The 25,168-nt window shown below is 42.0% G+C and overlaps 1 protein-coding gene across 1 annotated transcript in view; it reads left to right on the forward strand.

The window, feature by feature from the left end:
• The window catches only part of SMARCA2 (SWI/SNF related, matrix associated, actin dependent regulator of chromatin, subfamily a, member 2), a 147,899-nt gene that overhangs the window by 93,166 nt on the left and 29,565 nt on the right, over window positions 1–25,168 (forward strand). The window contains exons 27-29 of the mRNA XM_018559474.1: window positions 2,448–2,501; window positions 6,483–6,560; window positions 11,539–11,757. Coding sequence (XP_018414976.1) covers window positions 2,448–2,501; window positions 6,483–6,560; window positions 11,539–11,757 — 351 coding nt within the window. The remainder of the gene's footprint in view (window positions 1–2,447; window positions 2,502–6,482; window positions 6,561–11,538; window positions 11,758–25,168) is intronic.

Genomic DNA, 25,168 nt, shown 5'->3' on the forward strand with positions numbered 1-25,168 from the left:
TACTACACTTTCCACAGCATTTGGGTGCAGGTCATACTATCTGTAGCCATCCGTCTAAACCCCTGAGTTGAGCCTCTTGTTCTCAGTTTTCTGAAATGGCTGCTCCCAGTGTTGTCCACCCAGATCTGTTTTGGCTTCCCTGCTAACTGAGACCTCTGTTTCCCTCCCTTAGCAGGCACATACCTTCTGGAGTGACAGCCCTCTTGGACTCATAGCCTTCCTTAGAGGGGAGTTTTTATCCTAGGGTACGGATTATTCCTTTGTTGCAATTGATACCCCTCAGTCTTATCCCATTTCCAGGGGATCTCCTGACCTACAAGGTCTAATGCAGATTCATTCACCTACATTAGACGTGAAGACGCAGAGTCACATAACACAGCTGAAGTGGAAGGGGAATGGGAATGGGGAGGAAGGTGATTGCTGATTGGCGCAGGACCAAGGATAAGGTGAGTATATCTAGCCCAGAGACCAAAATGACCATTTACTTCTTACGGGGGGTTTATCTAAAAATACACAAATCTCTTGCATAAAAATATTATAGAATTACATGCAGTGTCACCGGAAGGTTCAACTGTATGGAAATTCTCGTTAGGAACTGTAGCCACAGCATTGAGTTCTACTGATCTTAATTTGCTGTAGTTACAAATTCATTGAAGTACGCCTGTACACGGATCCCAACCTGCAAAAGCTATTTCAGGGAGGTGCCCTTTCGGGGTGGAGGGTTAGAGCACCCCCCTGAAATGGTGGCAGATAGCAGAAAAAGCTATAGCTTCTTTGCTATCTGCTGGGTTTCTTTTAAATATTCTGACAGTTGCATGCCCCATCACACATGTACCACGTCATGATCACAGATGATTAGTCATGTATGTTCTATTATAAGAAATCGTGTATGTAGTGACCCCCTTCCCTGCCGGAACCATACAACACTACTTCTAATGGATGCCAGAGGCCAATGAGCCCACTGTAAAGATTGGCGGCCATTTTCACGTGGATCAGCACTCTCGTAGTCATACCCGGATTCCGCTGTATTTTTTGTTACTGCTGATAGGAGACGCAAACAGTCCGAACACCGACTGAGAGCGATAATGGATGTGAAAATCAGGTCCGGGAGATCTCATACTGGGTCCCGAAACAAATATGGCCGCACCCCACATTACTTCTTGGTCACGTGTGCGGGGTCAGCTGGTCACGGTTTAGCTCTGTGATTGGAGGATCTCTGGAGCAGTGGGGCGCCCTATGATTGGCCGGACTCTCCCTGAACTTTTTTTTTTTCTTCTGACTCACGGCGGCCGGTGTCTTTGATGTCAGAAAAAAAAACAGAGCTGGGAAAGGTTTACACTGAGTAAACCTTTCTGGGAGGAAATGTTGGTCTCCCGGGCGGCCGGGAACCGCTATCTAATACCGGGAGACTCCGGGAGAGTTGGGATGTCTGCCTGTAGTTTGTACTCAAACTGCTTATTTTACAATACATTTCAGACCAAAGTGTATGCAAGCTGGTCCTCATATCCTAAATAGCTTCCCAGAAGCCAAAAAAAAATAATTAAAAAATCTGCTTTTACAAATGCCAACCAGCTTTTAACTGGTTGGCATTTGTAACTTGGTTGGCCTGCCCTCTGCTGCCACATGCACATTGCAGTAATTGGGGAAGCCACCCATCACAGTGATAGGCCAGAGCCAGTGACCGGAGAAGCACACATTTTTCATATTAGCAGAGCACTCCCATTTTCTTGATTTAATGTCACTGTCAGTATGAGCAATTTGTTCTCCCCAATGGTATTCCATGTCGCAGAGCCCTGTTTATTTTAAAATATTCCCCATACTTTCTCTGTCACAGCAGGGAAACCTGTAAGGAATTTGTACCTGCTGCAATATTTGGTTATCTGTACAGGATACAAAATAAAAAGGAAATAATGATCTTGTTAGCAGGAGAACTGCAGTGGGCCCTTCTAAAATTTGCTAGAAGTAGGCACTGCCCCTTGCATTTTGCATATTTCAGAATTAACTGCAGAATACAGAATAAACTCTTTTACACATTCAGTGAACTCCTGAAGGAAAGCATAACGGTGATATTCGCAAGGAGCCAGTCTATCTGAGGTCACTACACTGGCCCCTTCACCATGGATAGTTTCTTAATGACTAGAGGTAGCGTCAGGGGATGCCCTAATCAGATGTTATGGAAAGTGCTTCCCACGATATGGTGGCAGGGTACCTCACAATTTTGAATTTCTTTTTTTTTTTTTTTATATATATTTTCTGCCATTTTCTTTCAATTCCATATCATCTGGAAACCAGTGTAATTAGCAAATCAGGGTCTTCAGAAAAAAAGTAACTATTTCTGCAATATTTAAAGGTAATGTTACTGTCTGTATGGATGTTTAGTAGTGAGGTTTTTACATTGCTAAAAGACTGTGCTCCTGTCTAATATAGTGTTGTACTGATTGACCTAGAGCCAAAAGAAAGATGAACTTTCAGGAGATATTTGCCAAGAAGGTGCCAGCCAGGTTGGTGGTTTCAATGGCTTCTGCAGTGGTCAGTCTTTTGCATGTAGTACTTGTCATCCATACATATGTTGTCCTTTTATTTGCATATTGCGTTATTGGCTGGGGCAGTCAAGGTGATGTACAAGTCATATTGCAAAATGTGCTGATGTAATTGGCTCTAACAGCAGCAACAGCTTACTTTTTTTTCCTTTTTGTTTTTTTCTTGTTTTTTTTCTTCATACATGTTCACTGCACTGTTTCTGTGCCGATTTACATTTTTAACATGATTCCCCCCCCCCAAAATCATTTTGCTGAAATTGCTTACTTTTTGTTGTGGAATTACATTCATTCTGTTTGCAAAAACACAAGTATAGTTTATTTCTCAGTCTGAAAATATTTTTCTTTGGCCTTCATAAGTTATAGATGTAACAATATTTATAAAGCTGTTTTGGTCTTAAATGTCAGCATAGGTTTTTAGGTTACATCATGTTTTTGTAATCTAAAAATACCAGTTAGGTTTCTAAACCCTTTCCCTGTGAGTGAGAATTTTTTTTTCAAAATAGCGCTAGAAATGGCTTTTTTTGGGGCTATAACTATACGGTAAGTGAATTATATCATTGATCTTGATGTTGGTAAAAGGTTGACCCCACTACAGTGGGGACATTGATAGTAGAGCCTGATATCGGCTAGAATCTCCTATTGTATATTCGGTAGTCAAAGGTAGCGATGCACCGATACCAAGTACAGTACTCAGTACAAGTACATGTAAAGATACTTTTCCAGCTCCAAGACTAGACTAGAGAAAAATTCAAACGTTAGGAGGCAGCTGTCATTCTTAAGGAGCACACGGGGCTCATGGGATTTGTACATCTCTGTTTTAATGTATGATTTTGTTTTTATAAATATAAATAAAAGGATGCACCGATACCAGTTTTGCAAGTACAAGTACTGGCACTTGCCCAAGTACTGATACATTTTTGTTTATTGTCATGTGACAATTTTTCTAAAACAATCCAGACTAATGATTTCAGGACAGTGGTGGAGCACCAGAGCCAGGTCCCAGCTGCAACCTCTGCAACCCTGGTAGTTCTCATGAAAATGCCAAGTATCGGCACTGGTACTCGAAAAGTATCGCTGCATGTCTAGTCAAAGGGGTACATATACACTGAGTGGCCAGATTTTTATGACCACTACATCAGTACTTCGTCGGGCCACGAGATGACTTAGTTGGGCCACCTCGTGACTCCACAAGATGTTGAAAGGTGATGCGAGGAATCTGACACTGCACTGTTGCCCTTCTGTTGTCTTGTACCAGTCTTGCCACTCTCCGTTCTGCCCTAACATTGACTAGTCGCTGACGGCCACAATTCGCACGTTCAGACCCAGATTTTCGGCTGACAGTCCAGTCTTTAAACACTTTAACAACAGCTGTTCTTGTACATTTAACGAATTCTGCTGTTTTGCTGATACTCGCTCCATGGCTCGCGCCAACTATCATCCCACGTTCAAAGGATGTTAAATCGCGTTGTTTACCCATATCTTCAGAAAAAATCACTTCTACTGTCGTGGTAAACAACCTGCTTCCCTATTTATAATGGTCTGGCCCTCTAGCAACTTCAGCGTGAAATTATAGCTAATTAGCCTACAAACATCAGGTGGTCATAATAAACTGGCCACTCAGTGTAGAAACTCTAGACGATAGGCAAAGTTCTGAACTGCTAATGACATCCTGGAAATTATACATTTGCGCTAAGATTACACAGTTAACAATCAACAGTCTTTTTACGTGGGATTTTAGGCACGACTACGGCCTCCTGTCACATGACTGTGTTGTGCAACCTCCCTTTCCCTCTCATTTGTGTGTGAAACAAGTCTCAAAGAGGCCACACGTCATGACCTGGCAAATATTTTCAGTTCATGTTAAAAGAAGTGTGTACTTCATTTGTGATTTTTGTTTATTTGCAAACAATATAACTAATGCCCAGTGGCATGGAATTAGTTTGTGTATATATAAGGGTAAAGCTGTCCATAGACATGAGATGTCATCCATGCATATTTTCCCCAGTCATCTTCCAGGACATCCATTGAGATATAGGCTCCGCCTGCCTGCAACAGGAAACACATCAACCACATTAAAAAAATAGACTCCTCCTTCCATCTCAAGTCAGTTTTTTTGTGTTTCCGCCGGCTACACAGGGATATTGTAATGTTTGTGGACAACACTGGGATTTGACCAGCAATGTCCAAAACAGTTTTATCATGTCACCCACTAGTGGTATGGGTGTGTGATTTATACCCCTTCCACTTGGCAATGATCATGTAATGGTCAAGAATGCCGTAAAGTGAATCTGTGCCTTGCCCATGTATGACAAAAACAACAGGTTCACATTAATGCTGATCCTTATAGCTGCTTGTATTTACTTTCCCTTTACTCAACTGCCGCTCCATTCTCCTGAAGAATCAAAGTGATTTGTCAGACACATCTGCATATGGGGAAGTATGCGCAACACTCCCCCTTCTCCCACATAATGGTTGTGGTGCTTGGCAACTAGCATCTTAGACACCCATCATCCTGTTTAATCTCCCAAGTCGTGTCCTGAAGCTTACACCTCGGGTGAAAGGAACGGTGAGGAATGCAAAAGGATGGGAAGTATAATCAGGAGCCAATCTTAAAGTTGACCTGTCATCAGTACTTGGAACTTTTTATCAGATGGGTTGAGGTTCCAGGACATAACTTTTCATGCCCTGTGAATATGGCAAATCAGCTATATGTGAATCTCCGCTTTAGATTTTGACGCAAGCCTATTTTATCCTCTGTTCTTTCCGCACTGTGCTGGTAGCTTGACTATGAAAGAACTATTCCATAACGGTTATTATTTTTGTGAACTTAGACGATTTTTTTTTTTTGTTGCTAATATTTTTTGTAGGTTATTATGCATGTATATATTTCCCACTGGTTCCAGGGTGTGATTTTGTGCTGAGGGTATGTGTGATTGCTGAACTGGAAGCCCATCCATGAAGAATTTAAATTCTTCTATATAAATATACTATATTTATTACAACCACACAACTATATTTATACTAGGGATGCACCGATACAATTTTTTCTGTATTGAGTACGAGTACTGATCTTTATATTATGGTACTCGCCGATACGGAGTATCGATACCGGTACTTCCGTTATTATGGAGCAGGCTTCCGGGACAATAAGGAAGCCGGGCGGTGTGTCATTACCCACCGCCCGGCTTCTTGATTGCCCCGGAAGCCGGCTTGATGATGATTAGTCAGGAAGCCAGCTTTCGAGCTGGCTGTTTGGCCAGACCGATGCTGATTGGCCGAAAAGCTGGCTTCCAGCCTGGCTGGCTTCCTGACCAATCAGGAAGCGCGCCATGACCCGGCTTCCTAATTGGCCAGGAAGGGGGCTCTATGCTGCTGGCCAGCTAGACGCTGATTGGCTGGGAAGCCAGCTCCATGCTGGGTAACCATATTCCTGGCCAAACAATAAGGTGGGAGGCAGGTCATTGCCCGGCTTCCTGTTTGGCCGGGAAGCCGGCTCCATGCTGTTTGGCCAGATCGATGCTTCCCGGCCAATCTGCATCGAGCCAGCCAGTCGGAGCTGGTCGGCGAATCAATAGCAGAGGAAATCTCTCTGACTGGAAGTTCCGGTATCAGAAAATTTGCATTCCGGTATCGGAGCATACTCGCCCAAATACTCTGTATCAGTGCATCCCTAATTTATACACACACATCTTACAAGTAATAAAACTTTACTTGCTAACACACCGTCAACATTGTAAATACTGTTTCTGGAAGTTAGTAGCTCGTAGTTATGTTTTTCATTCTTATTTTATTTTTCCTAACTTATGGAGGAGTACTATATGTATTTATTTTTGTGTATTTCTGTATGCTTGACAATGCAGGTGTTTTCTATGTGTTTACATTCTGGGGCAGATGCCTATGTACTGATATTTCTCTCGCATCACTGTTTATATGCATCTTCAGGAGGAAGATGAAGTTCCTGATGATGAAACACTGAACCAGATGATTGCACGCCGTGAAGAAGAGTTTGACCTTTTTATGGTAAGCAGATTGGAAATTGTGTTTTTCCTTATGACCTCTGCATTATATGCAATCTTTCTGACTGTACATCAAAGGACACATGGACGTAAAGGGGAACTATGAGGCGAGTGATTTCCACTCATCCTCATAGTTGGAGCCAACCTCTGACAAAGAAGCGGTCATAGGTCGGTTCCATTGATCAGGAAATGAGCAGAAACATGCAGCCGATCCACTCATTTCCTGATCGTCTCCCTGCAGTGGCGGTCAGTCACCCCTCCCCGCAGTGAGCAGTGGCGGTCAATCACCCCTCCCCGCAGTGATTCCCCCTACCCTCTCCGATGCTCCAGTGCTGAGTGGAGGAACGGGAGGGGGAGGGCACAGCTGGCTCTGCCTCCTAGATAGGCAGAGCCAGCTGTCATTCACGCAGCAGGGTGGATCTCAACAGTATTATCAGGATCCGTCCCAGCTTTGGCACTCCCAGGATATCGTGGGCAATAGCCCGCGATATACTGAGCTTTGGGTCACGGTAGGAGGTTAGTATATGTCCTCCCGTGACCCTAAAGAGAACTATGGGGAAAAACACTTACCCCATTGTTCTCCTTTTTTAATTCTGAAACCAATAGGTTAAGCAACTACATTCAGGTGATTGAACCCTGGCAAAATAGGATAGCCCTGTATAACCCCTCCTGCTTCCAGCCTGCTTCACTTTTTTGTGTATTTCGGTAATGGCACCTTCTCTCAGAAAAGTAAATCCTTTTCTGCACTTTTTTTCTAAACAAGGCTCTTCTGTCGAGGTTTTCTTCTGCTGCCCACAGTCACTGCACTACCTCCAGCAGCTGTTCCGATCAATTTTCTCTTCTGCAGAGTCTTGGCAGACCATACCTAGACGGCACTCACTTGTGGAGCGTGTAGAGTTGCCGCTGGTTGCTATACAGGTGCTGGGTTGTCGTCAATGGAAGTAGTCAAACTTCTGGTAAACTTTCTGTAGGCACTTATGGATCATCCAGACCTCCCGTCCAGGGACGGGTATTCCACTTAATTTCTCGGTCACTGGCTTTAAAGGCCTGGCTGTTGAAGGCCAGGTCCTGAAGGATGAAGGCCTTTTTTGGATGCCGTCATCTCTACACTCAAAGCTAGAAGTCAACCTCTAGTAAGATCTACAATCACACTTGGAAGGCTTAGTTCACTTGGTATGAAGCAAGGGCATTTCATCCAAGTACTCCATGGGACGCATCTTATGTTTCCTCCAGTCTGGCTTAAACCAAAGTTTAGCAAGGTTTACATTTCTGCCTAGCCATTTTATTTCCAGTGGCCTCTTGCCTATCACTCTCCGGTGAAGTCCTTTTGTCGAGGGTTTGCTCTTATTGTCCCTTCGGTATGCATGCTGATGTTTCTGTGGGACCTCAAATTAGTCCGGTTAGCGCTTCAGAAGCTGCCCTTTGAACATCTCAAAGATATTCCTCTGACCCTACTCACTTGCAAAGAAGACTTCCTCAGTGCAATCACTTGACCCTTTCTGGTTATCCACATGGATAAGGTAGTGCTGAGGCCTAGTGCATCCTTTCTTCCTAAGGTGGTCTCTGCCTTCCACCTTAGCCAGGACATTGTCCTACCATTATGTCCTGCTGCTAAATCTCCTAAAGAGATTTTTCTCCAGTGTTTGGATTTTGTCCATTCATGTTTTACCTCTTTATTACTACTTCCATCTGCAAGTATGGACTCCCTCTTTGTCATTCCTAATGAATGAAGACTAAAAAAAGAGCGCCAGGTAATTCTCTCAAGTGTCAAAATCCTTTAGTATTTGCAAGTGGAGACCAGAATAGATAGATATGCACAGCCAATGCTTTGGTGGTCAGGAATATCCCCTTTCATTAGGACTTAAACAAGGGACAACGGGACACTGGTAAACTTGCAGCCCCTGCAGACAATCCTATTCCTCAGGCAGGAGTGGAAATCCTTGGCATGAAAAGATATTTAACAGCTGTTCAGCATTTATACAAATCTGTCAGTGTATCGCTGTCCATTGTTTAAGCCCTGATGAAGGGGGATTCCTGACCCCCAAAATGCATTGGGTGCATATATCTTCTTGTCGCCATTTGTGAAGCCAAAAAAGGGTTTTCGTTGGACTCTTGACACAATTATCTGTTTTGTTTTTTTTCTTCATTCACATGAATTTCTCATTCTGGGCATCCTATCCTTCTGAAGGGTCCCCTGTTTTGTCAAGAGCTGCTGTAACTGAGCCATCGGGCCCAAATATTGCTTCTATTCGACTCGAGTAAGCTCTTGGTCCAGCACCTCATCTCCACTCGCTCTTCGTCATACTTGGCAGTCACTGTATGAGGCTTCTCGTTCTCGGCTGGTTGGAAGATTTGAGGAACTATCACCTGGGCCTGTGAATTGAAGGGTAAAGTTCACCCTTTTCCAGTAAAGGCTCACTCTACTAGAGACATTGGTGCTGCTTGTGCTTTCCTGCATCAGGCTTTGGTTTCCCAAATCTGGGAGTCTGCCACCTGACCCTCTGTTCACACTTTTGCCAAGTTTTTACCAGGTGGGTGTTGAGGCCTCTGTATATGTTGGCTTCGGCCACAAAGTTCCTCAGGGGACCCTATGATCTGTGGGTCCCTTCTGTTATAGTTCCCTGCTGGGATTTGTTTGTGTTTTTTCTTGTGATGTTTGTTGTGTTGCCTGCCTCACTGTTGGACTGCTTTTGGGCATCCCAATGGATTTGATGGGAACTAGGGAAGGAGTGGCCATACCCTTCTTATGAAATGAAAAAAAGTGAAGCATTACCTGTGCTGTAATGTGTGAGGGGAACACTTTTTTTTTTGTTTTCATCTTCCATGGGGTGACGGTGTTTCATAATTATGAAGTTTGGACTCAAAAGGCACAAAAAACTGAGGCCAGCCACTAGGGGCCATAACTCCTCCTCTGACCGACCCTCTTGCTCAATTTCAGTTAGTGTCCCTAAGAAGCTCTGCTGTTTCATACGACATTTCATAAGGAATTAGCACTGAATCGGGGATGTACTCCCTTCCTGTCTTTTGGAAGATCCTTACAATCCAATGCCAACCTGTCAGGCTGGGGAGGAAGGCACTCTCCATGCAGGGAACTCGGTCGTTGTCCCGATCATCATCAGAGTGTAACCTCATCTTGATTCAGTCATACAGCACCACAATGGCATACATTATATATCAGAGAGGAAACCGAAGGCTCCTTATGGCAAGAGAGGTTAAGAGGATCCAGTCCTGGACATTGGGAGTGTTTTTATGTATGCATAAATACTCCTATTTCGTCCATGTTCCCTTTTGATTAAGCCCCAGCAGTATAGTGGGTGAAGCACATCAGAGGGAGGCGCGATTTTTGTAGCGATATCGCTCATATTTCCGCACTATATCGCTCTATGTAGCTTCACCAATACAATTCAATGTAGCTGTTCACATCTCGTCGCTCAATGTCGCTCAATATCGCTTGTAGCTCGTCGCTGGTAGCTTGTCGCTTCTACATGACCCTTTTTTAGAGCGATTTTGAGCGATATTGCTCCTGATTGCATACAGCCCAATAGGAAGATCGCGCGACACGTCGCTCAACGTCGCGCGATTTGCATGTCGCTCAGTGTGAATGGGGTCTTATATGAAGTGGCCCTTTTTTTAGCTGGATCAATAGTTATTTTGAGCTTCTTGGAACAATGGTGTGTGTACTAGTTGAAGTTGTTTGGGAAGTGGAGGATCCCAGTGTCGGCCAGCACCCATGGTTGTTGCAGATGCAGCAAAGGACCTGTGAGCAGTACCATGGTTTTTCTTTAATACCTTTCCTCCTCGGAGATCTCGGCTCCAAGCTTTTAGAGAACCAGGTTTGAGAACATTTCAGTAGCTGTTCAACCTCTGGTTTAGACCCTTGCTCACAGATACTCTAGCCCCTGTCAGATTGACCAGCCTTCCGTTACATTGGCCAATAGTGCTCCTAATCACTGGCTTTCTCGTTGGAAATTGATGCCACAGTATTGTGGGCTGGTTGACTTTCTGGTTTAGTGCGTCTTTCTACTCTCGTGGCTCCGGCAAATCTTGGAAGGCTCGCCCTTACACTTGTTTATCTTAATTTGGCTGGTATGGGAATAGTGGTTTGCATCTCCTCTTCTTGGAAATAGAGAGGATTATGTTTCCCCCCTAATGTCATGGGGGTTGTTTGGTGTTCTGTGCACCAAGAGCCAGATGTCTGCCTTGGCCTTCTTTTTGTTCTGGGTCCTAGGCGGACATTCTTTGTACTATTCTGTGTCAGGGTATTTATTTTTGTCATCCTGTAAGTTCCCCTTTTGAAGACTATTTTAAATCTGGTCTTATCAGAACTTATGTAAGTTTCTGTGCTCTTAGGGACATTCATTGTCCTTTCTTTTCCTGCTTTTTGGCACGTGGTATCATTATGGTTTTCCTGGGGTTTGCCTCCTGCCATCCATAGAGAATTTTCTGCTTCTTGGATGTGGGAGAGCATTGTGACAGTAGTGTTTCCATGAAAACATAAAAATAAACCCTAGCCTGTCCTGAAAATACTATACAGTTTTTAAAGATGTTTTGTTTGTGTGGGGGAAGGGGAGCCAGTACTGCCAGCATCTATTGCAGACATACATGCAGAAGGCTCCCAAACCTTTCTGTTGGGGCTGAATCTCAGCCATTCAGACTGGCAACGCTCCAACACTTCTAGGAAATGCGGGAGCTTGGTACTAAGCCCTGCCCCATAGACATCCATATTGGCTCATGTTAATTTTGGTCTAACTGACCTGTAGGCATGTGCAAGAGATAGAAAATAGTGGACAAGCTTACTGCCAGTACATAGCAAAACCCACTGTCCACACTAGATCCAAGCGTTACGGGAAAATTCTGAGCTTTTAAAACTTATTTAATAATTTGCAAAATGTTTTTGATGTATGTTAAACTACTTTTAGTTCTTTTAACAACTTGGGATTTTTTTTCCAGTTAAGCTTACTTGCTTTTGCTTTGTTGTGCAGCGTATGGATCTAGATCGCCGCAGGGAAGATGCCCGAAATCCAAACCGTAAACCACGTTTGATGGAAGAAGATGACCTTCCCTCCTGGATCATCAAAGATGATGCTGAAGTTGAACGTCTCACTTGTTCGGAAGAGGAGGAGAAAATATTTGGCAGAGGATCACGCCAGCGTAGGGATGTCGATTACAGTGATGCCCTTACAGACAAACAGTGGCTCAGAGTGAGTTTGACTATATTTATGGCACATGTTAATTTTTAGCAATTGTGTGTATTAGTGGATGTTTCTGTGTGTTTGGCAAAAACCTGATCTTAAAAAATATATATATATATTGCGGGTTTCTCCTTTGGGAAAACCTAGACTTTACTTTCTGACAGAGGTAAGCAATTGAAGGGTGTTCCATATTTTTTAAACAGTGGTTAATAGAAGCCACTGTAAGGGCTTTTTCACACCATATCCGGACCAGAACGTCTGTCCGCACCTGAAATGCATCACAATGTATACCTACGGTATTTTTTAGCTGTGTTCACACCAGTGTGCTCTGTTCCGGTGTGGGGTAAAAAGAAAATACTGCATGCACTATTTTATCTGGTCTGGAACACACCAAAACGCATTAAACGCATGACAATGCACTGGAACGCACTGCACCCGAAAGCCCAAAAACACAAACGTGTCAAAAATGCATTGCACTGCTTTTTGCAAGTCTGATCCAGATCCAGTGCAAAGATGGTGTGAACAAGCCCTAAATGCACATATTGTAGGAACCACGTTTCAACAGCTACGGTGGCTTAATCCTAGTTAGTGGTTTTGCAGATGTTGAAATCAAATGCAGTTACAGACAACTTCATGATTATGGAGTGTATTTATAAAATGTTCTACAAGCAGTTTGCCCCCTCTGCTCCTCAGCTCCATCTAGTGGCCATAATGTGGAGTGAATTTTTAAATGTCAGATATTCGCAGATCGAATGAACATTTTATAAATACATGATTGAAAGAAGTTCTGTTTGTGTGGCTCTTAAAATGTGGAGCTAATCCATTCATGTTTGTAGCACAGACCCTTCTTTTTCTGGTGGTGTTGGTGTGTTGTAGTGTGGTTTATGCATTTCAAGGGTTTCCAAAACTGTGCTAACAAATTATAAAATCATTGAGACGTGTTTTTTTGTGCAGTTAGCGTTGGCTAAACAAATAAAAAAAATTTCCTTGTTGTGTTGCTTATGCAGTTTGTTGACAAATACGTTTTGTTATGAGGCATGCTGTTATAAAAAATATTGCTATTATAGATCTTTTATTACTGCTGTCCATATTTTCTGTAAAGGGAAAACATTCATGATTGTGTTCTGATGTTCCAACTCTTCAGGCTGCATTTGGGGCATTGTTTTTTGCTTTAGTGGTTTAAGAATTTGATATTTACACATTGTTTTTATTTGGGATGCACCGATACCAAGTACCGTTCTCAGTACCGATACTTTTCCAGCTCCCAAGACTAGACTAGAGAAAAACTCAAAAGTTAGGAGGCGGCTGTCATTTGTAAGGAGCACACGGAGCTCCTGGGATTTGTACATCTCTGTTTTAATGTATGAATTTGTTTTTAGAAATATATATATGTGATGCACCGATACCAGTTTTGCGAGTACGAGTACTGATATTTAGGGCTGCATTAGTTGGCCGATTTTATTAAGTTCGGTTAATCGGATTAAAAAAAAGGCTCCAGTGATGGACTACTAGTTTCTATTGAGATTCTAGTCCATCACAGGAGCAAGCTTGGCGCGGTGGAAGTAAAAAAAAGTGTGGTGTGCAATATAGTACATTATACAGCGGCGCAGTGCAGAATACCAGCAGCTATAGAGGAATACAGCAAATCGCAGCAATATTACATTATGCTATAATGTACTATTGCTGGGATTTGTAGTCCTCTGTAGCTGGCGTTATTCTGCATTGCGCTGTATAATTTATTATTGCTGGGATTTGTAGTCCTCTATAGCTGGTGGTATTCTCCATTGCGTTGTATAATGATTATACTGCGCAATGCAGATTACCACTGACCAGTTATAGAGGAACTACAAATCCCAGCAATAATACATTATACAGCGCAATGGCGAATACCACTGACCAGTTATAGAGGAACAACAAGTCCCAGCAATAATACATTATACCGGGTGTTTAATATATTATTGCTGGGATTTGTTGTTCCTCTATAACTGCTGGTGTTCTACAGTGTGCCGCTTTTTTTTATTTTTTTTTTTAAACAGGAAACATTAAAACAGGTCTCCCTTACCTGTTTCTGAACCCTTGAAAGTCGCGGCGGCGGCGTGCGTCCGGCTTGTGTGGTGGGCTTGGCATACGCGGCGTGGTCGTGGCGTCCGCGGCGTGCGTACCGTAACTCGTACCTGTTCCACCGTAGCACCCCTGTACTCCTGTTCCACAACTGCACCCCCACACAACTATTCCACCATTGCACGCCAATACACCTGTTCCTCGATGCACCTTCATACACCTGTTCCTCGCTTAATCGATAGCCGACGAATCGACGATCGAAAACGTTGCCTACGTTTTCAATCGTCGATTTTAATCGACTAAATCGATTAACTGTTGCAGCTCTACTGATATTTGTCCAAGTACTTACAAGTAAGAGTACTGATACATTTTTGTTGTCATGTGACAGTTTTTGTAAAACAATATAGACTAATGATTTCAGGACAGTGGTGGAGCGCCAGAGCTAGGTCCCAGCGGCAATCCTGGTAGTTCTCATGAAAATGCCAAGTATCGGCACTGGTACTCGAAAAGTATCGGTGCATCCCTAGTTTTTATATTTGCTTATGGTAGAAAGTAAAGCAGATGTTTCATGTTCTGTTTCAGATTTATTATGTTTAAGGCCTGGTTCACACCTGTACGTTTTGTAGCGCGTTCAACACTCTACGAACGCTCTACAAAACGCTCAAACATGAAAATCCCATTGTTTTCTATGGGTATGGTTCACACCTTGCCGTATTTCAGCCCGTCTGAACACGCTACAAAACGGCCTATGCCTGAAAAGGTACATGAGCTTCTTTGCGGCGTTTTTGTCGCGTGTTTCCATTGATATACAGCCAAGTAGCCCTCGGAAATGCGCGTTTGTTGCGTCACGAAACGCGCGACAAACACGCATATTCGCGCCTAGGTGTGAACAGAGCCTAAAGCCTACTGAATAATTGTGTTGGGCAATATGTCTGATCATATTACACATGACTTGCAGCAGATAACTATGTCCTATAGCTACTGTATCAGATACTGGTCTGAATGTGGACTCGCCTTCCATTTATTACTATGCATCTGTGATTTTATACTAATAGTTTTGCTAATGACAAGCAGGGAGGTTATAAGAATCCTGTACAAATTCAGTACAGTGTCCTTTTCCTAACCACCTGGAAGTTCTTTCTAGTATGTTTGCAAACAAATAACTCACTGTAAGATGTAGCTGTGCCCCTCTAAATTTTCCTCAAAGCAGATTTAGCTGTGTAGCAAGAAAGAAATTGACTCCAATGCAATTTATATTTTGGAGCGTTTTGTAGAGCGTTCTTAGAGCGTAGAACGCGCTACAAAACGTTCAGGTGTGAACGAGGACTAACAGTGATTGTGCGTATAAACAAATGCATGCATTAAGCACAGTTATATTTTTGTAACGGCCACATGATCTGACGTAGGCACAGAAGCTGATAGATGATGTCATACAAATACATCTTTCTAACCCCCTACCTTTCTCCAATATGACAGTGTAGTCATATTTTCTAGTGTATTGACTTTGACTACGCTTGGGAAAAAGCATTCAGCTGCTAGGGGTACTTGAGCTGTTGTATGCTTGTTAAACGGTGACCCCTGTACCCCTGGAAGTGTTGATGTTTGGCCCTTCAATGTTCTTGGATATTTTGGTTTGCATGAAGACATGTTTACAAATTTGAAGCCCTGCATTATAATAATGTATTATTAAAACTATTACTTGCATGTTATGACAATACAAATGTTTTGTGCTAGAGATCCTATCAAATTAGAATAATTATCCACCCATACAAAGATTATAACAACCTTGAAAAGATCTGTTGAAGTCTTCTCTGTACTGCTGCTATCTGTCAGCAGCTCTTACTACAGCAGTGAAAGGTCACTTGAAATGTGACTAGTCTTCCTAGCACAAAGCATGCATGGGAGCGGTGGTTTTTTAGATCCTAGCATTATCATTGGGTGATGTAACTGTCCCTCCCACTAACACAGAGATCTACAGAGAAAGTGATGTTGCCTGTCTCTTTTACTGGGATTTAGAGGGCATGGACTTCTCAACAACTCCGGAAAGTCCACATGTATGTTTTTCTTTTTACAAGGAGACAGGCTGATGGTTAAACCGTTGAGGAAAGTGAAAATCCTCTATTAAGTTTCTTGACTATTGTAATTCTGTGGTATAGTATACCATGATCAAACTATAAATAATCTGACATTGCCGAGAGAATTAGGCTGTGTATAAATATTATTTATTTCACTCTTGGTATTTGCTGCTTGTTTGACAGTTTTCAAAGAATGGGAGAGGAGCCCAGACAAATCTGGTAGATAGAAAAAAAACATTGGCTCTAGACTTCGAACAAATAAGCATGAGAAGAAGACTTTGAATACATTAATGCTAAATATACCGTTCTGTGCAAAAGTTTTAGGCAGGTGGAAAAAAATGCTGTAAAGTAAGAATGCTTTCAAAAGTATATATTTTTCTTGTTAATTTTGATCAATTTACAAAATGCAAAGTGAGTGAATAGAAGGAAAACCAAATCATTATTTGGAGGTTTGACTACTTTATGGCTTCAAACCAGCAATTCTTAATTCAATTCTTAAGGTGTCCATATACTCTTTGATTTTCGTTCGGAAATCGAAGATGAACGTAGTTTTGAACCATAATCGATCAGTTGATGGGAGCCCAAAGGTTTTAATTACTGTACTTCTGGACGAATTTGCTCGATCGGTCAGGCTGGAAAAAGTCTTTACAATTCGAACAAAAATCGATGGATTAGTGTTTTCGTATGAAAAAAAATTTGTATTGCTAATGAACGATTTTCAAAATGGACATTGGACTATGCATGATGGGGTATTCGAGCGGAGACCGAACGAGGGGTCGATGACGGCACAAAATAAATTGAGCGATAATCTTCATGTGTATGGCCAGCTTTAAGGTGCCCAAACACTGCACGATTCTCGTACAAGGATCGGGGGGAATCCCACGATCGTACGAGAATCGTGCAGTGTGAATGAAGACGTGCGACCATTTTTACTGCACGGTCACACGTCTTTTGTCTAAGGAGCATGCTAGAAAACCAGCCGAGAATCGTACGATTTTCGTCTGGTTTTTAGCATGATCGTAAGATTAATGCCGCACAGGCCGGTGTGCGCACGCGCACGCTGCCCGTTCAGCATTGCGGTCATCGGAAGCCCGCCCCTCAGCGGGGCAGGGCCTTCGATGATCGCAAGTACAATCTGCCTGTCCAAGATGGGCAGATCGTACGTTTTTTTAAATTACTTTACAACCATCGCAAGACTAAGGTTTTGCGATGGTTGTAAAGTTTATGGCCACCTTTACACTTGCACAAAGTCAGGGATTTTGTAGGATTAGATTCAGGTGTATGATTAACCAATTATACCAAGCAGGTGCTAATGATCATCAATTTCATAGGTAGGTTGAAACACAGTCATTAAATGAAACAGAAACAGCTCTGTAGGAGGTTTATAACTATGTGGTTGTGGAAGACCGTTTCATGTCACAGGTCATACACCATGGCTAGACTGAGCACAGCAACAAGGTAGTTATACTGCATCAGCAAGGTCTCTCCCAGGCAAACATTTCAAGATGGGCTGTTCACGCTATTTTGAATAAACACAAACGGGCAACGTTGAGAACCGTAGACGCAGTGGTTGGCCAATTAAACTTAATGCAGCAGATGAAAGACACATCATGCTTACTTCCCTTCAACATCGGAAGATGTCCAGCAGTGCCATCAGCACTGAACTGGTGGAAACCAGTTAGACCCAGGTACACCCATCTACTGTCCGGAGAAGTCTGGCCAGACGTGCTCTACATGGAAGAATTGCGGCTAAAAAGTCATAATTACGACATGGAAACAAGGCTAAGAGTACTCAGGAACTGGAGTGCTAAAAATGGCAGCAGGTGCTCTGGACTGACCAGTGTATGTCTGCAGGCAAAAGTGAAGCAGGGTGGAGGTTCCTTGCAAGTCTCGGGCCATTAGAGTTGGGGATTTGGTCAGGATTAATGGGGTTCTCAATTCTGAGAAATACAAGCAGATACTCATCCATCATGCTATACCATCAGGCAGGCGTGTGATTGGCCCCAAATGTATTCTGCAGCAGGACAATGACCCCAAACATACAGCCAATGTCCTTAAGAACTATCTTCAGCGTAAAGAAGAACGAGGAGTCCTGAAAGTGATGGTTAGGCCCCCACAGAGCCCTGATCTGGGACTACAAGAAGAGACAGAAGGATTTGAGGCAGCCTACATCCACAGAAGATGGTTACTTCTCCAAGATGTTTGGAACAACCTACCTGCCGAGTTCCTTCAAAAACTGTGTGCAACTGTACCTAGAAGAATTATTGATGCCGTTTTGAAGGCAATAGGTGATCACAGAAAATATTGATTTAATTAGGATATCTCTTCTGTTCATTTACTTTGCATTATGTTTATTAGGGATACCAAGTATGCTCCTGATACTTATCCTGATATCAGAACTTCCGGTATCCGGTAGTTGGGCTGCAAGTCATTACCCGCCCCCCGGCTTTCTGATTGACTGGGAAGCCGGCTCCATGCTTCCTCATCACCTGGTGACGAGGGAGCATGGAGCTGGCTTCCCGGCGTGTCATTACACACCGCCTGGCTTTCTTAATGAGACTTCTGATATCGGTATTCGGTATCGACGAATACCGGAAAAAAAATACATTTCGGTACTCTACACCGAAAAACTGCATCCCTAATGTTCATTCATAAAAATAAACTATTAACACTTTTATTTCTGAAAGCATTCTTACGTTATAGCATTTTTTCACACCTGCCTAAGGGCTTGTCCATACCAAATGCGGACCAAATCTGCACGAGTGTCTGCACGTGCAGTGTGTTTGTTTTGGCTTGTTTTTTATGTGTTCCGGGCCATTTAAAAAAAATATAAAAAATGTGTTTTGCCTAAAATGGGCTTTCAGTGCGTTACATGGCATTTGCGTGCGTTTTGGTGCGTTCCAGAGCATGCTGCAGTTTTCCCACATGCTCTGGAACTGAATGCTCTGGTGTGAACTAGAGCCCAAAATACCATTGGAATATATTGGATGCATTTTTGATTCGTTCTGTATCTGCTCCGCACTTTTTTTTTTTTTTTGATCCTCGGTAATACCGATAACGGAAGTTCCATTAAGGAAGCCAGGCGGTGTGTAATGACTCGCCTCCCGGCTTCTTGGTTAGCTGGGAAGCTGGCTCCATGCTCCCTCGTCACCAACATGGCCAATCAGGAAGCTGGGCGGCTAGTCATTACGCGGCGCCCCGGCTTCCTGATTGGCTGGGAAGCCGGCTCCATGCTTTCTCGTTACCAAATCCGGAAGCCAGGCAGCGTGTAATGACTTCCCGCCTGGCTTCCTGGGGGGGAAATTCCGGTATCGGGATAGGCATCGGCAGCATTTGGGCGAGTAGGAGTACTCGCACCAAACACTCAGTATCGTTACCGATACTAGTATTGGTATTGATGCATCCCCTATTATCAGTAATTGATATCTGTGAGGACAAGTATGAGTACTTGTACTTGGTCTGGAAAAATGGTATTGGTGCTTTATATCTATCTATCTATCTATCTATCTATCTATCTATCTATCTATCTATCTATCTAGATAGATATAAACAGGGATGCACAAATCCCAGAAGACCTGTAGCTAGGGAAGACTTTTATGTTTTACTAAAAATATGGGTAAGAATAAATGTTTTATAACATAGGGAAACTTTTTTTTAAATATATTTATGGTACTTTTTTCATTATATAGTAAAAAAAAACCTCTATCTGTCCCCAAATTTTTTTAGCATTTTTTAGCATATATTGCAAGGCTATACTTGGTATACTATACTATAGCCTTGCATATATTGCAAGGCTATAGTCCCGTCATGCTGACTGGTGAAATTTGTGACTGACTGGTGAGACACCGCCAAATTTTTCAAGCCCTGTATATAGGGCTGCGGAAATTAACGATTAATCCCTCGATTCATTGTTAATTTTTTTGATCAATCAAAATTCTTTTGATGGGTACTCACTTCTCTGGCGGCTTCCGGGTCTTCCGGGAGTTCCGTCGCTGATCAGGTGATGTCATGGACATCGACGTCACCGGACTCCTCCCCCCTTGCCCAAGTGACTCTGTCGACTAACGAGGGAAAGGGGGAGGAGTCCAGTGACGTCGATGTCCATGGCGGCTAACGAAGGGAAGGGAGAGGAGTCCAGTGACGTCACCGGACTCCTCCTCCCCCCACCTCCCCTTCGTTAGCCGACGGACCACTTGGGCCAGTGAGTTTGGGTACGGCCGCCGGGTCACTTCCTATTGGCTGTCCGGCATAGGGATCACATCTGCAGCATTGGATTAGAGGTATCCCCCGCACATGAAACTGCCAACATTGAGGGAACCAAACACAGGCAGTGACGTGGACGCTTCTACTGGCTGTCCGGCATAGGGGTCACATGGAAATGCCCCCATTGAGGGAACCAAACACAGGCAGCGACGTGGACACTTCCTATTGGCTGCCCAGCATTGGGGTCACATCTGCAGCATTGGAACAGGGGTCCCCCGCATGTGAAACTGTCACCATTGAGGAACACATCTGTAGCATCTTCACAAGGTATGGATGGGTTGGAGGGAGGTGGGAGGGGTTCATGTTTTGCCTGTACATGGACTTTAAAGTATTTTTACTGATTGCTGAGTAAGAGGAACACTTGTGTTTTTCTGCATTTTTGCTTCACGAATCACCTGGCTGGGGCTGGCAAAATAAAAAAAGAAATGACCGATCTCTGTATTATCCAATCAGTTTGCAGCCTCCTCATAGACAATGAAACGTGGACTTTTATGGGTTGCAATGGGCGTTAGGCCTACTTTACAAAGCTTTAAACACAAGTATCAGCATCTTTATCTTAGTCATGTGACTGTTTTATGTTTAACTCTGATTGGGCTTACCTGAAAAACAACTTTTTGGATAATAAAGAATCCTCGCTGTTAGGAGCTGAGCCTGTAACATCTTCCTTCAACATCAACAGAAATTAACACAGCGCAACCAATGATTTATATTTCATCTGAGCATGGCTGCTGTGAGTCACAGCAAATCATATGTGATTTTGTAACATTTTTGTTAATAGTAAAGGTCCTTGAATGTATTTTTAAGATTTAACTCCTGAGTTTAATGTCACTTTAAAACACACAAGTACAAACCTCTTCAGTTGCAAATGATTGTACAGTAACTCCACATGTTCCAATTAGATTGTTCAATTAATAATTTTTTCAATAAAGCAGGTTCTTTATTTGTACATCCTATGTTTTCTCATCTGCTTGCATGGTATCATAAGCTATTTAAATTTTTTGCTTTTCGCTTTGTGAAGCCCATAGGACAGCTAGTGTGAAATTTAGCAGATCTTGGAAAGCAGACGCCTTAAATCATGTGTTGTCTGCGTTGTTTTATGATCATCGACAGCCAGTGGGCGGTCTGTTTCTGGCGAAGTCATTGGCTGCCATGCCATGCATAGAAGTAAGTCTGCTCCTACACAGGGTATACATTGTTTAGGTTTTTGTTTGCTTGTGAACTTGTAGTGAGGTTGTTCTGGGTTGGGGTGACCTCCTTTACATGGAAAATGTTCTATTTCAATTTCTAATTACTTCAATAGAAACAAGCAATTGCTGCATAGTCGCAATTATATGCACCCATCGGGCAGTTACCCAGCATGCAATAAAAAGTAGACGTGCTTGTCAGGAGAAAACGAGACTGCAAAGATCTGATCTGGTTCTGACGCTCAGATCCTTACATGTATAGCCTCTATTAGTAAAGCAAAGTGGGGGCTATATCACCATACATAAATGGTTGAAATCAAGACATCATTTGGTTGTTATCAAATTCCTTTATTTTGTGCACATTCTAGAAGTGGTCTTGCTCATTGTGCTGACTACTATACACTATTGTTCAAGCAGACTTAATTCCACTCTGCTTCAGGTCTCGGGCTTCCAGGGGTTAAGCATTTTGCTGCTCAGTCCTTGTGCCTGCCTTTCCATTCACCTCACTAAATTGAGAAGCCGATCAGCAGGAGAGGCGTCACCGTACTGAATAAGGTCTCACTGCAGCACGTCACCAATCAGAAATGTGGGATTTGTCTTTGTGATTTATAATTACCGTGCTGAGGATTTGGATGGGCAATTCTGTCTTTTCTTTACGTGTTTTTTTTTTTTTTTTCACCCTTAATCACTGGAAGTCTAGTCTTGTATAGCAAGATATTTTTTGGAGTCCGTTGTCTGTATTGTATGCATAAATTATCTGTAAAAGCTTTCTAGTATGTAGAGAGGCGGTCACCTTTTTTTTTTGCATTTATAAGCATACAGAGGCAGAATGCATTTTGATTTAAAGGCACAATAGAGTTCTTACGGTCAGGAATCTGTAGCCCATCCCTCTAATAACAATATATAGCATCAAGATTGCAATGCCACTGCAGAATTTACACCGTTGTGTTCAGTTTAGCTTTAATTTTTTAATTTTTTTTTAACATGAAATCCTATTGTGCTTCTTGAACTCAAGTCGTCATCCAGACCAATAATTGTGACCACCCTATTCCTTCAGACTCCTCCCCTCAATACATGCAGGTTAAAATATTCTGAGCCTTCTCTTTTTCTCTCTAAAAATATGCGCTGCTTGCCTATCCAACTTAATTTGATGACGCTAGGCACCATTTAATTGCTGTCTTATTTAACAAATATGAAAACTTTTATAAACATAAGTATGTTTCATAATGATTGTGTATATTATTATACAGGCATAATTAGAATTTTTGCATATTAAGCTATTTTCCTTTAATACAAGCACTTTCTAAGAAAGAGTCCGAATATTCATTGCAGAATATACTACTTTGTATGTGTAGGCTGTATTAAAGAAGGCTTTACCTGTAAGACTGAGAATTATGCAAAACATATTACAATTCCATTATGGCTACAGCATAAATAATTAATATTACACATATGTTTACCTGGTATGTTCTTTTCAGACGATCTTAGCCTAGTACAGTTCCTCGCTCCACCTTTTTATTTCCTCCTGAATTTAGTAACGAAGATGAATGATTGCCCTTGATGATTATCTGATTCTTGTGTCTGGAATAATGAGGGTAAATATGATAAGCAGTTGTCAATATTAAAGCAGGACTATAGGAAGAAGGCTTCAGGCCTTGCGCTAGGCAGAATGAAACAGCAGATTTGAGTATCACAATCTCCCCAGTATTACATTTTCTGTAAAAATAAAATTACTTGTATATGAAAACATAGCCTTTCCCCGGCTCCTTTTTTTTTTTTCCTCCCTGATCAGCTGATGAAGAGACTAGCAGCTCGCTGCTTTGCTGGCTTGTTAATTTTGTCCCCACTAACAGTGATTTCCGATAGCCGGCCTGCTGATAGTGGTAAGGTAAATATCCTTTATTCCTTGTCGTCTCAAAGATTCGGTAGAACTTATATAACAGGCATGTGTAGGTGTGTAGCACATCAAAAGCTGGTGTTCTTCGTGTTTCTCTGTTCATCTGAGTGCTCAAGGAAAGCAATACCCTTAACTGTTGACTGCCTTGTGTGCTGCATTTTAGACTGGAATTTAAAGCCGTCAGGCAGGGCACACTAGACATTCAGGACCGTAATTGTTTGCTAGCTGCAGTATGATGGGTAATGCTGTCTTAGCCACATAAATATTAATGATACTGTATTTTTCTATCTGAATCACTTTCCCTTTTTTTTTTTCTTCTCACCGTGTAAGTCTGCAGATTTTGTGCATCCTTTATGGTGATTGTGTCTGAACGCTACAAGCATGATGGAAATTGACTTCTGATTATTAGGCCTAGTCTGGAGCTGTCCCTCAGGATTTTCTGCTTATATTTGTTCGGTGGGTTTTAGACTTTGCAAGGATACATAGGAAAACCGATCTGCCAGTCCCTTTTGGCATGCTCACATGCCAGGTTAAAGGATTTCCTCTTTTTTTTTGTGTTTTGACTTTTCATGTCTGGGATTTGTTCTCCTCCTCTTCTTACAAAGGAATTTAGGAAAATATCTTGGCCATGAACTGCTTTTATCCTTGTTGATTGTTCTACTCCTCTGATTGTAAATATTGGGTATGTTTGGTGCTGTGGAAAAGTGAAGGTAATTGCCATTTGATTAGACTTCATTTCAGCTGCTGGTAAACATTAGTACACAGACAACAATATTTAGATGCATAACTAGTGGTTATCTACATAATGTTACAACAGATGTTCTCATGCTTCCTTCTCTCCTTATTTTTGCATGTTTGAATTTTTGACAGCTTTAAAGTATGAAAAAGGAAAAAAAATGTTTGTATATGCTTTTTTTCCTTACTAGAATTTAATGTTTCCTTTTACAGAAAAAATACTTTTCATTTTTCTGCTTACATTTGTTTTTGTTTTTTTACAGCATTCACTTGACCTATAATTTCCACAGACACCATAGAGTCTATTGTGTTCCTAAAAATGTTATTTGAGTTAGATTTAGTATTACGCGTCCAACTTCTTATTATTATACATTATACACTGATTTGTTGAACTCTATTTCTCATATTATAAGTGATGGTCTTGTGGCAGCCATCTTGTTTCTGTGTGCACATCCAGGGTTTGGAAACAGAAATTCTCATATCAAGACAGCACAAAAAACAACGATCATGTAGTAACCAAACACACTTTATTATACTAAAGTCACATAAGTAAAAGGTATTCATGTTAAATGGTTAATACATGATTGTTGCTTTTTTACTGTCTTGATGAGCAACAGAATAAAGATGAACTGGCATATTTGTGCACATTGTATGGGACTTTTAGAGCACCCCCCTCCATTTTAGCTACTTTTAGCGTGAGAAGTAGCCCGGACCACAATGTGTGTGAAAGTTCTTAGGGAATATTTCTACCTTGGCTATGATAGGTGTGTCTAAGCGTTACTGGTAAGTTTTCAGCACCTGTGTTATATAAAGAGAAATGTGTAAAGTTAATTATTCCATATATATAGCAACCAAACACTCCTTGGCCATAAGGGAAATGTCCCTGCTGAATTTCAGTTTTATAATATGGAGAATATACACCAAAGTAGAAGTGAGAAACCTCTTTCATAGGATGAAGAGTTGGGTCTCCGAGCAGGAGCAGAGCTTAAAATTGCACTACCACTAAAGTGTTTCACCAAGTTTGACTCCACACTCTATACGCCCATATTCTTTGGTGTTTTGATGGCAGATTGTGAGAGAACTCTGATCATGCACTAGCTAAACAAAAGAAAGTTAATTTGAAGGGATTGTACAGTTCTACTGTAGCCCTTAGGTTTATGAACACCAACTTATTTGTGTACTTATAAAAAAAATTTTTAGATTGA

The sequence above is a fragment of the Nanorana parkeri genome, unplaced genomic scaffold (assembly GCF_000935625.1).
Source record: "Nanorana parkeri isolate BGI_ZX_2015 unplaced genomic scaffold, ASM93562v1 scaffold398, whole genome shotgun sequence".
Taxonomy (NCBI): Eukaryota; Metazoa; Chordata; class Amphibia; order Anura; family Dicroglossidae; genus Nanorana; species Nanorana parkeri.